Source organism: Halictus rubicundus, chromosome 9, assembly GCF_050948215.1.
Source record: "Halictus rubicundus isolate RS-2024b chromosome 9, iyHalRubi1_principal, whole genome shotgun sequence".
NCBI lineage: Eukaryota > Metazoa > Arthropoda > Insecta > Hymenoptera > Halictidae > Halictus > Halictus rubicundus.
Genome location: NC_135157.1, coordinates 15109108 through 15121118, shown reverse-complemented (window position 1 = coordinate 15121118; position 12011 = coordinate 15109108). Strand labels below are relative to the sequence as shown.

Sequence of the window (12011 nt, the reverse complement as noted above, 5' to 3'; positions counted from 1 at the left end):
CTATACATCATTGTACAATGCACCTTTGGCTCCCGAGTGGCTGTTAAATGTACCGGTACAAATTCAAGATCAATACCATTCTACCTCGTCCTCGTTCGAGTACCAGCGTTAACCAGCACCACCGAGCCCGATACACGATTGGACATAGTGTTCGATGTTGGCTTTCTTCGGTGTCGAGTGCTATCGCCGCGAAGCCCAATGCGTTATTTCTACGTTGTGCCGTTTGTATTCCACGAGATCGGTGAGGGAAGTTCGGCAAAAATCTATTTTGATATTCATCGAACTGGAAAAGTTTTACTAATACGCACGGTCTACTAATATTTTGTTTCTACGTTCTTGTATTGTTCAGCGAAAACTATTTTGTCTTTATTTACAAAGTTAGAAACAAGCTGATAATTTTGTGGCTTACCTATACAATTCTCAAAAAATATGGTTCTCGCCCCCGAATTCGAGGGTTGTTTTTACCCCCCAGATATGGACCATGGGTAGTAAGAAAAAGCAGGTTTCAACTATTTTTCGAGAAACTATATCGCACATATATTCCATAAAAATCGTCGCGTTATACACGGATGCTGTGACTTGTCGTTCGAAAAACGCGTGCGCTAGGAACTGCCCCGTGCGGTCCAGGCGGTTTTTTTTTGTCTCCCCGCCGATTTTCGTTCACCTCTTGTTTATTTCTCTCTCGCTCCCGTATTTTTTTCGTTTTCGATGCAGAGGGGTGGGTCGAATAACGCGCCGGGGAGCGTGACGGTCTCTCTGGTCGCTGACTCGTCGCTGGCGCGGCGAAAAAAAAGATTAGTGTGACGTCGTGTCAACGGTGTCACCGCGGTCGAATCAAACCTCGCTTCACCGGCCGAAAAAAGGAAAAACGCGATAGGCCCGTCCGCGTTTTTTGTTTACGACACCCCCCGCGCAAAATTTTGACACGCCGAGAGGAACGAATTTCCGCGATTCGGAACGGATTTGAAGAGTCTCGAAAACGTTCGAAGAGATTCGAAAAGGGTTTCGAAAGATTCAAGGACGTCTGAAGAGAAACTGTTGGCGTATTTCTGTTTATAAATTCAGTCAGGTAATTTGTTTAAAGCAATGTGTACCGTCACGTTTTGTGCTCGTTGCGGATAGTGCTAATATTACCTGTAAACGCAATATTTATTATTTGGGACGACAACAGTGGTATATTGTTTCCGGGGCACCGAAAGAAGCGGAATTTCCATCGTGATAGAAGTGACTCACGCATTTTTTACAGAAAACGTGGCCCTGTCGCCCAGTTGGCGCCGAAACCATTGATTAAAGTCCGGCGCCGACCCATTTTTCCCCGCCCCACCCCCCTCGCACCCTGTCCCGCTATATTTCTACCGTCTCACCCTCTGCCCCCTCTTCTACTTCGTGATCTCGATTATCCGGCGTCGTTCGCGAGCACGCGTACGCGCACGACTTTTTGGCAACGGGACGCGACCGCGTTATACCGCCGACCCGATTGGGAATCACCGACACCGCTCGCATGATCTACAAACCGGCGATCCCCTCGTTCAACTACAAGAGATTCGCCGCTCCGATCGTTGGCCCCGGACCACGGCGATAAAGCACGATTTTCCCTGATATCCGCGAACCGGATTCTTTCGCACGATCTTTCGCTCGCTGTTTACGGGTGATCGATCCTCCCGCGGCTTGGCACGGGTGCCGCGAAAAATTGTTGATATAGGAGTTCTGGCTTCGGTGCTTCTTGCAAACGAATTCCAATTTCCCGTTTGCCTCTCCGGGACGCTGAATGTTCTCCGATCTGGTGTCTCCGGGAAAAATACCCTTTGCGCTGCAAACATTTTTAATGCCATCAGCCAGGCCAGCAAACATTTGAGTCTCGGAAGGAAAAATTACAAAATGTTCATCTGTTCAGTTACTTTTAATTTTATGATTTTCAGAAATTAGTCTTGTCAAGTCCAGGTTTGTTTACATTTGTTCGGACGACCTTCGCTTCATCAGCAACCAAACTTTAAGGAAACTTCAAGATATGCACTACGAACTGGTTACAGAGGTACTCTACAAAAAGTTCAACAACATCTACGAAAAACATCCTAAAGGTTACGTCTCTATCTTCTTTGTTTTGTTTACGTTCGATTGTATGACCTTCACTTCATCAGTCACTCTGTGTACAAACATTGATATCCTTCAATGAAATTTCAAGGGCACCTACTTCAAGATACGCTGTACAAACTGATCACAAAGATATTCCAGAAAAAGTTGAAGAATATTTTTGGAAAATAGCTTAGGAACGACATCACCTTCCTCGACAGCTTCTCACCGCGGGAAGAAACGCTGACCATTTCCCACCGAGATTTTTCAGCATCTCGGTCAATTATATCGATTACCAGGATACGGTAGGTCGACCGCAGAGCCATGAATGGTTCACAGTGGCCATAAACATCGTCGTTTCGTTATTCTTGTTGCGTCGTTGCCGACGCTCCGAAAAACAACGCACGCACGGGAAACCGCGGCCATTCGAAGACAAACTCGATGATTTATTCTACTTGCGAGCGGGAAATATGAAATGTAAATACCCGGCTATAATGTTACGGGAAACGAACCGAGGGGTGTGGGGGACAGAGGGAGGGGTTCGAAACAGACCGGCGTGTTTGCGCGAGCATTTTGCTCGCGTCCGCCGGACCGAGTCCCCCGGAATCGAAATTTATATTGTGCCCGGGCAGCTTCGGTTGCGATTGATTAACGTATCACGTGCATCGCGTGCACGGCTATCCATTACGCACGCAAGCTGATACGGCCGCGACGAAAACGCACCTGTATCGCTCGAGCACTCGTATTTTCTCGCGCAATTGTTGCGCAATCCTCGATTTCTTGAGTTACGTGCAAGTCGACGTCATAGACGTAACAACGATACCACGTTATGGCAGATAAGCAGCGAATTGTCCGACATTTTTGCGCGATGTAGCAGGTGGGTAACCGGAGGCACGTTTTTAGGAATGTCACTAAAATCATTGGAATTTTTCCAGTTAGCGTCACCAGACGATAAATCGTGACATCGTTCGACCAATTTCAGCGAATTCTTTGCCGTCGAATTCGTCCTTGATATTGTCGTTTGCGAGAACGATAAACAAATTGCTCGCACGTGACCCGATCGACGATGAAGAAACGGAAGAACCGCCGATTTCCCACCGCTTAAATCGTGGTACTGTCTCTTTTTTTTTCGGGGGCGTTTTTGTTTCTCGTTTTTTATCGGTTACGAGACGCGTCGCTTGCGCGCGACGAACTACACGAGCTAACGAATATAATTAATGGATCCTCGAGCGTGGAAGCGATTCCGTGATCACCAGGGATCGTTCCGCTGTTTGCTCCGCGATTTGTTCGGCGAACGTAAAATAAATAATTAACGGGCCCAATGAAACGGTAAAAGCGTGAAATCGAATCAACCGTTTTTCGATATTATACAGGGTGATCGGTAAACTGGTGGCACAGCCGAAGCGGGGGTGATTGTACGTCGGAAACTGAGTCAGCGATGACCACCGTTAGTGAAAAGTTGGTTAAACTTCACCTGAGGAAACCAGAAATTTTCTGAAAATCCAATAACTTTTGAACTGCTGATCTCCTAGAATTGGAATTTGGATTTTCGGAATTTTCTAGCTAAAAGCTACAGGATCACATAAAAAAGAGTTAAATATTTCTGGTTTCCTGAAGTGAAGTTTAGCCGAAAACGTGTTCACTTTTGTCTTAACAGAAAAGTTTGTCGAAACCTCTCGCAGAAGTGTCACTAATGCCAGAATAGAAGCAGGAAACGGTAATCTACTTATCTTCGGTTTCGTCGAACAGGGAACGATAAGAAATTTATCGACGATCGATTACCTTGGATGAATCGATAAGGCTTTCTTTTCTCAATATAAATTGCTTATCATTCGCAGTCCGGGTTCGACGAGAGGATCGACACATCGGAATAAATTCTTTCAAATCAAATCCGTGACATTTTGGGAACCTCTCAATATCCAAAGAACACCATGGAGTTGAAGTCGACAGCACCGTATCCACCACCACCACCACCACTACCACCACCATACAGGGAGACTATGCTTCAGCATGAGCCACAGCCTTCGTCGTACAGTTATCCGTATCCTGCAACACAATGGACACCAAATCGTCCAGTTGTTCCTCCACCTACAGAGATTAATGTTGGTGATGTTCATATGATGCCAGCCAATCCTGAGCCTCCTGCGGTGATCGTGGTTCATAAGTACAGAAAGAGCAAACGTGAGTCCACATTTTCGGATTTTTTTTTAGCTTGCGGAGATTCTGGAATTACTTTGAAATTTTTGTGGACGTTGGATAAAATATGGTCAAGTCTTGAAAATAATCTCCTTCGTTTTCGATACGTTCCGTAGATTAATCGATTGCAACTTTGTTTTGATAAGGATAAGGATTGTTTTGGAAGCTTGGATAAATTTGTTTCTTCGTAAATGAACATGAAGTTTATGTAGACAGAGCTAAGGATTAACTTGTACAGTTAGTAAATTGATTCATAGTTATCAAGGAAAGTGGAAATGTATAGCAATTCTGCCTATGATAACGCGCGGAATATTTTATCTTCTTGTACTGCGATTTGCTTTATATCTACAAGGAAAGAACTTCTTATCGTTTGCGCGATTGCATTAGAAGACAAATAAAATTGATAAGATACAGAAGGATGTGAAGAATTTGAAAACATTAAAACCATTTCGAAAAAATTCTGTTCCCGAGTCTTGCAATTGGTGTGAAAAACTGATGCGAGCAATTTATGTGAAAACTCCCATTTGCATGCGAAATCTTGCCCACGGTTTCTAAAGAATAAATGATGGAATCGTATTCCTTTTTACATTTTTTTTTTTCTCTTTCGTTATAGTCTGCATATTTTGACAAATGCAGCCATTAAGTTTTCTATGGATACGTTCAGCAGTCTAAAAAATTAATTATGAATTTCAACGGAGAGTTATTTAAGTGATAATGCTATCGTTTTATCTTCAGATAAATGAATATACAGTCGATAATCAGAAGCTTTAGAAACGAAATTTTGCGACTATGTTGCATGTTTTTCTTCTTCTTCTTTTTTCATTATTAATGAAATTTGAATCTCAAGGGGGAACGTTGTACGTTTAATCGACAGTGAATAATAATTAATATTTTTGTTTCAGAGTGTTGCTTGTCGTCAGTCATCTCGCTACTCATTTCGATAGTTATAGTAGTCGTTCTGGTGAAGGTGATCTTACGGATTTGGTGATAAATTCTAAGTGATAAGGTTAAACTGTGTCGAGCTGTGTATGAAAAATGTATCGATTATTCGTTCATATTGTGTCCTCCATCGTTGCCAGGACTAGCTTTTTCAGTGCAGGTTACACAATATATCTTATCAACAATAATCTAAAGTAATGTTGCTGATTATTATGTACACCGAGCGGAGATGTGACAACTTCTGTAACCACGTGCAAACACATGTAGAATGCTTCGACTCAAGTTACTTATGTTCGATGATTCGTGAATTATGCTAAACAGTGTTAAGAAAAAAGTGATAATCTGTACCCTGGAAGGTGACTAAACGTTGTTAATGACGTTCAATTTGTACTGACTATGGTAATAAATAATGAATGACCCTACCTCCGACAATTTGTTAATTAAAAGAGCTCCGCTCACCGGTGCCGTTTAATCGTCAAGGAAATAGTAATAAACTAGCTTTTTTGTAGAAGAATGAAAATTGTTCAGTGTTTACACAATGTTGCACCAAACCTCAATGAAATTGGACATTTTCCCACATCTAGATAAATTTCCGACAAATTTCTTAACACTCTCAAAAAATGGAAAGCAGTATGAATTAACTAAAATTTTGCATTACAATTTTTAGGACTTCCTATTTTAAACACCGATAAGACAACTTAATGAACAGAGATGCCCGCATGTTAAAATCGCGCTGATTCTAATTAGCCTAGTCACAGGGTTTAAACCAGTGGGTCGGGGAAGTAGAGGGGATGGATAATACTCGTGGAAATGCATTTTTAACCGGGCGAGGCAAAGAATCGAATATTAAACCCGATTCCGAGGCAATTCCCAGGCCGCTAATAAATTTCGCTTCTTTCCTCTCCAGCATCCTTAGCGCCGAGCGATAGCGTCAAATCCATCGTTCTTACAATGGTGGCAGGTAAAACTGTCATTAATCTGGCCTCTCTCGCGGCCCTTCCTCCCCCGCATTTGTCCTCGATCCACGTTCCGCAGGGTGCACCGGCGGACATTAATTATCGGAAAAAGGTCGCGCAAGAACGTGAGGTCCCCGTCCATATCGTACGCACCTGGAAACTAAGATCTCGGTCCGCAAAAACCTGCGAAGGACGATTTTTCCGGACGACACGACGCAAGCAAGAAATCGTTCCGTTTCTTCTGCGTTCCCCTAATGTTCCCCGACCCGATGCATGCCTCACGATTTTTCCTTTTAATTACCCTCTCCGTGCTCCGTTGTTCAAATATTTCAAATGAATTTCACATGAAATTAATTCGACAATCGTCGTATGAACTGCAGGATCGTGGACGTCACAGACCTGTGATGGTGGTAGCGAACGTGTTGATAGGACTTTCAATAATTAATAAATCCTTGGGTCACTGGAAGAAATTTGTTCGTTGACAATTGAATTAACACTAAACCTACCACGGTCGAAATTACCGGTTTTATATTTTACAATTATCGAAACTGCAAAAATTCATTTATGGAAAGTAGTGGACAATTTTAATAAATTGAGGGCTGCCATTTTTATAGGGCAATATTTACCAGATACTGTTAACGCTTGCCAGGTTCAGTGTTAACCCCTTGCACTCGAAGCAATTTTAACTCCAAAATGAAACATTTTTTCCGACCTAGAATATTTCCCTTCTATATATATTTTGTCATGCTATACATACGAAAATGGTGTAATTTACTGGTACAGTAGTGAAATGTTTAGTAATTCATTAAATACAAACAAATTTAATAATGTAAAAAATATTGTGAATAGTGATACAGGAATTTTTAGTGGCGCCTTACAGTCGCCGTTCTAGTGCTAAGGGTTAAAAAGTCTTACGGGAAACGAATTATGGAATAATCGCCTTTAAGCGCAGAGCGTCAGTATTTTGGGACAATAACGATCAACTCAAAATTCGGCCGGAAGTTGCGGAGCCATTTCGAGTGCAGACGTGACTCCGCGAGTCGAATTCGCAAGACGAGGGCATCGAGAGCGACAGGGGGGTAGCGTTGCCATTCAGGGCCCCCGAAAACGATTTATCATCGGTAATGGCGTAACGCGTTCCCAGGCCCGCAGACCGGCAGTAGGATCGTCGAAAGTTGCCGCGTCTTTGTTCTGCCCGCGTTGAAAGAGCTTACCTCGTAAGTTTTCCGAGGCGTTCCCCGATGAAAATCGATCCTCGCCATCCTCGACCTCGTCCTCTTCGTCGTCGTCGTCGTCTTCGACGACGGGAACGGCTGAGCAAAGTGCGGAGGACGTATTGTCGAACGTTCGAGGAATACGGGAGTTGTCGTTAGTCCCGCGGTAACGTCGTCGAATCGACGGGATCGGGAATAGATATCGGATTCGACGGTCTGAGGAACGAGGCTGCCTCTTATCGAACCGGGGACGTACGTCTTTCCCTTGCACTTTAGCCGGCCGGGGGAAAAAAAAAAGAAACGAATGACAGTCGCAATGTGCTTCCTCATTGTCAGCGCCGAAGTAGCACTCCGAGGAAAATCGTGTTGAAGCACCGTGCTCGTAGAACGGCGAAACTTCTGTTCTTGCCGTCCGTTTTCTTCGGTTCTAGAGTTCTTGCTGTTGCCATTAACACTGGAACTGCCGAGCCCTAAACGGGACTGTGTGCAGGATCGAATTTATTCGGATTTCAGAGGACTCGAAAACGTTTCTCGAGAAAATGTTTCTGTGACTGCCGAGAATCGTCGGAGAAAAAATTTGAAATCACTTCTAGGCATCGGATTAAACGTCGCTGCAGCCTCGACTGACGTCGTAACAGCTCGTTCACGTGCTCGGAAAAGAGACACATGTCCCGGGGGGGATTCAAAGACTCGTAAACAGCTTCTCGAGGGCGCCCGATAAAAATCTAGAGCCTCGCGAACGATTCGAGTTAGGGGCGAACGAACGATAACGCTGCGAATCGTATTTATCCGTCACCGGCATCGCATAAAAGACCGTCGTAACGGTCCCTTATGCCTCCGTGTGACGCGGATCTCGAGTGGCCGAGGCCCCGTTAAACAGTCTCGGAATCGCTGCAGATCAAAACGGAATCCGCCTAACTGAAAACTGTAATACATGGACCCGCCGCGAGAAACTTATAGCGGAAGTAACGACCGTGTTTCTCGTCTTCCCGGTGGAACGTCGCATGCACACGGGGACCCATAGAGAGGACGGGGCGAACACTATATCGCCAGCTTTTATTATTGGAACAATAAAATCCTACTAACCGAGTGATCATTTAAGAGTCGTTGGGAACGTTGCGTAACATGTTTCCTCAGTCCGGAAAAAGCGAAGTGTCTAAAGGTGACACTTATGCGTAGCCATGGGAAAACGAGGAGAATATTCGAAAAAAATAATGATCAGAAGTGACAAAATTTGAAGATTGCTCCTCGCACAAATCTCGGGACCAGAGATTTCCAAAAAGTGCTCGACAAATCGCGAGAATCCCGAGGAAAAACGGGAAGAAAATCCGAAGTGGCGGTTCGCAGGCGTCACTTCCGGTTCGTCAGCTCGGGACACGGGAATCGTCGCGATTCTCCCCGTTCCCGATTTTAAGCAGTCGTATCGCGTTATCGTTACCGTGGCGGACGTGTTTCGACGGCCGCGCACCGTCTCTCGCCACTTACGTGCGGGCCCTTTGCACTCCCCTCCCTCGGAGTTTTTCGCGCTGGTGTCGACGCGACGGTAAGGGGGGAGGGGGCCGAGAATAAACAGTGCCAGGTATCGATCGAGAAGTGCTCCTTCGACTCGGCGTGTTGTCACAAGGTTGTATCGTCGACGAAGGGAGCGCAAGGTGACGGCAGAGACGGAAGTCCAGGGGCGAGGAAAATGGAAACAGAAAGCGAGGGAAAGAGAGAAGGAGAGGGAGAGAGGGAGAGAGAGAGAGAGAGGAGAGGACCACGTCGCAGCGACGAGCACGTTTTCCGGCGAAACGACCTGCCCTTTTCCTGCTCGGAACGGGAGGAGAGGAGAGGGCGGCCAACTTTCCTACACTCGTCCAATCCCTTATAGCTTCCGCATCGAACCCGAGCCCGTTTCGACGGTATATAAGTTTCGAGGTTTACGTCGGTTCATGCTGGATTAAGTCCACCCCCCTGCACACCTATAGAACCATAGAAACGCTCACAGTTTTTCGGAGCCGATACTGGAATTTTCGGAAACAACGCGGAACGGGAGCTGGATTACGCGTAATTGCGAATTTGATGGCAGAGCTGCGACGATTTCGCAGCGGTCCGAGTGTTAACTGGGTCCTGCAGGTCTGTAGAATGATTGGATATTGCTTTTGTTCGGTTCTAATCCGGTGGGGAATTCGGATTATGGTAGGAACAAGAGCAGCCAGCATGAAGATCGTTTCCGGGAGAAGTAAGGGGAACTTTGGGAATTTTTTTGACGGTCCAGATGACTTTACAGAGAAATATTTTTTAGTACTCCTTAAACTGTGTACTTTCATCTGTAAGCTCCCTAAGTTTAATTAGGGAGTTCGTAAAATTATGAACATGGGAGCTAGTTCCACACTTAGGGTGACTGCGGCGATTTTCGTGTTGAGGAAATTGGAAAAGTCGACAAATATTTTGATGCATGCTTTGTTAGAAGGATCTGGTGGGATTTTGTAAGTGGACAATTTTTTGGTTAGTAGCCCGCGGATCCTTATGCGAAATAAAAAAAATTGTTCCTATCTGCCCCCTGCTTTATATTTCACAAAAAAGCTCCGGTTACCGATTCTTTCCATGCAAAACAACTTTCAGAAAAGCTTTCATGCGGGAAATGTAAATGATTCCGACAAATCGTCCATAAAAGAGCAACAATCGAACAACAAATCGCCAGCAACATTATCCGCAAACAGTCGGCGATATCCCGGCAGAAAAATTGGTATCGTCGGAGCCGAGGGTGTCTATAATACATTCTTGCTCGGTCCTTCTGCTCGAGGAACTCCATTCTGGGGAATTTAATTGAATTCTGGGCTTTCACGCTCCGGCCGAGCTTTTTATTCGATCCTGCCCGGCGAACGGGGGCATTATCTGTTGTGCAATTCATTCGATAATCATCGCACGTCACCGGCAGCGGATTCAAAAGTGAAGAGGAAAGGAAAAACTTTGGTCCGGTCCCAGGGATTCGCTGTTATCAAGCGGAACCGGAGGGGTTGGGAGGAGGGGGAGGAGGAGGAGAACCGGGGTCGACGGAATAGTTGGCATCCAGCCCCGGTTTGGGGGATGGAAAAACGACTGCGGTGGGGGGGGGGGGGGGGGAGTAACAATGAATCTCAAGGAGGAAGAGAGGTCAGTTTTATTACGCGTATCGGAACCGTTTCCGATAACCCGGAACAGCTTTATTCGACTGACGCCTGACACCGGCCTTAATCAGCCCGAGATCGAGTCAATGTTTGCTCCAATTCTGTCCGGCGTTTCCGGAGAATGATTGGAAATTGCAGAGATTGCGGACAGAGGCGTTTCGAGACGCGCCAAACAATTCGAGCGTGGTTATAATAATTTGTAAGAAACCTTCGGAGATTAACCGGAACACCTGATACAAGTTCCTTCGGAAAAATCGATACGGGGTGGTCGGGAAGGGTATCGAACAAAGCGCGGGTGTAATTCCGAGTTACATAACTCGTTACACCAATACCCGGCCGATCCTTAAGAACGTAAAATCCCGGGGTAACGTTTCGCCGTCGACGGGCGACGCTTTCATAACGCGGGCGCGGCCCCACGAGCGAACGATTAATTTCGCGACTAGTTGTTCGCAACTTCGCGAATTTCGAGTTACGACTAGCAGTCGCGAGAAGTTCCTTCACCGTTTGTCACCGTGGCTTACACGTGTTGTACAATGCGCCCCCACACCTCTCCACACCCCCCACGCTGAAACTAAATCGCTGCTGCCCGCTTTTCGTTCGCCGCCCCTAAACTTCTCACACCGCCCCCGACCAAGCGCCATTCAAGTCCAAGCTTCGTTCAATGTTCACCGATTTTATTTTCCAAACCGCCGCCCCTCCAGCTAATTACACGCGTCGAAGAACCGCCCCGAACCTAAGCGCCTCCGTTGTATCTAATTGGTATGTTAAAATTAAACTTCGGCACGTATTCCAGAATTTTTCTCCTTTTAGAAATGTTAACGGTGACGAAAATTAGGTACGCGGAAATTCGGGATGGTTAAGCGACACTTGGGAAATATAAATTGCTGAAAAGATCGAAAAGCTCGTCGAAAAATATCAACGCAAACGGTCCACCTTTTCTTCGGCATTTCCGCCAATTTTCTGCGGCCAATCTAATTACGTTTCTCGGTCGCGCGATTCGCATATGAATTCACGAGCGTAAAAGCCGCTAAGAAAATATTCCCCGTATTTAGTTTTCCGAATTGCACGCGTAACGTCGAATTCAATTCCGGCCGGACGGTTTGCTCGAAGCAAAACCGTGGAACGTAATTACACGGAAACGCTGCCGTCGGAAATGCTCGCAATGCCCCCGTAAGAATTAAAACAGCCGATTAGTCGAACAACTTCATTACCCGTCAAAAATGTTCCGGAACATTAGGACGGGGAACAATTTCTGACGTTCCGTGCCAAAATTTCCCGGCGAATTTCGACGGCGCGAGTTCGCGAGAGAGTTACACGAGTTTCCCGGGGTAGAGCGAGCCATGCAAATTCCCTGGAAATTCCGTATCCCCCTGGCCAATTTGCGAATCAGTAACGTCCGCGAGCACCGGCGAAAATCCGCAAAATAATCGGTCAAATGTAACGGAGCGATAAATAACGGGGATCCTCGCGGAAACGCGTCGGCTTTG

General features: G+C 45.8%; 1 protein-coding gene across 1 annotated transcript; it reads left to right on the top strand.

The window, feature by feature from the left end:
* Positions 1-3224: 3224 nt before the first annotated feature.
* On the top strand, positions 3225-5680 carry LOC143357524 (uncharacterized). The gene is made up of 2 exons (XM_076794080.1): positions 3225-4251; positions 5169-5680. Exons 1-2 carry the CDS (start codon positions 4002-4004, stop codon positions 5252-5254), a joined length of 336 nt encoding a protein of 111 aa, XP_076650195.1. The 5' UTR covers positions 3225-4001; the 3' UTR covers positions 5255-5680.
* The last annotated feature ends 6331 nt before the right edge of the window (positions 5681-12011 follow it).

Bases quoted from the DNA above. Each gene is read 5' to 3' on its own strand.
- LOC143357524 (XM_076794080.1), top strand. From the start codon at position 4,002: ATGGAGTTGAAGTCGACAGCACCGTATCCACCACCACCACCACCACTA. The intron at 4,252-5,168 runs GTGAGTCCACAT...TTTTTGTTTCAG, and splicing joins TAAGTACAGAAAGAGCAAAC to AGTGTTGCTTGTCGTCAGTC.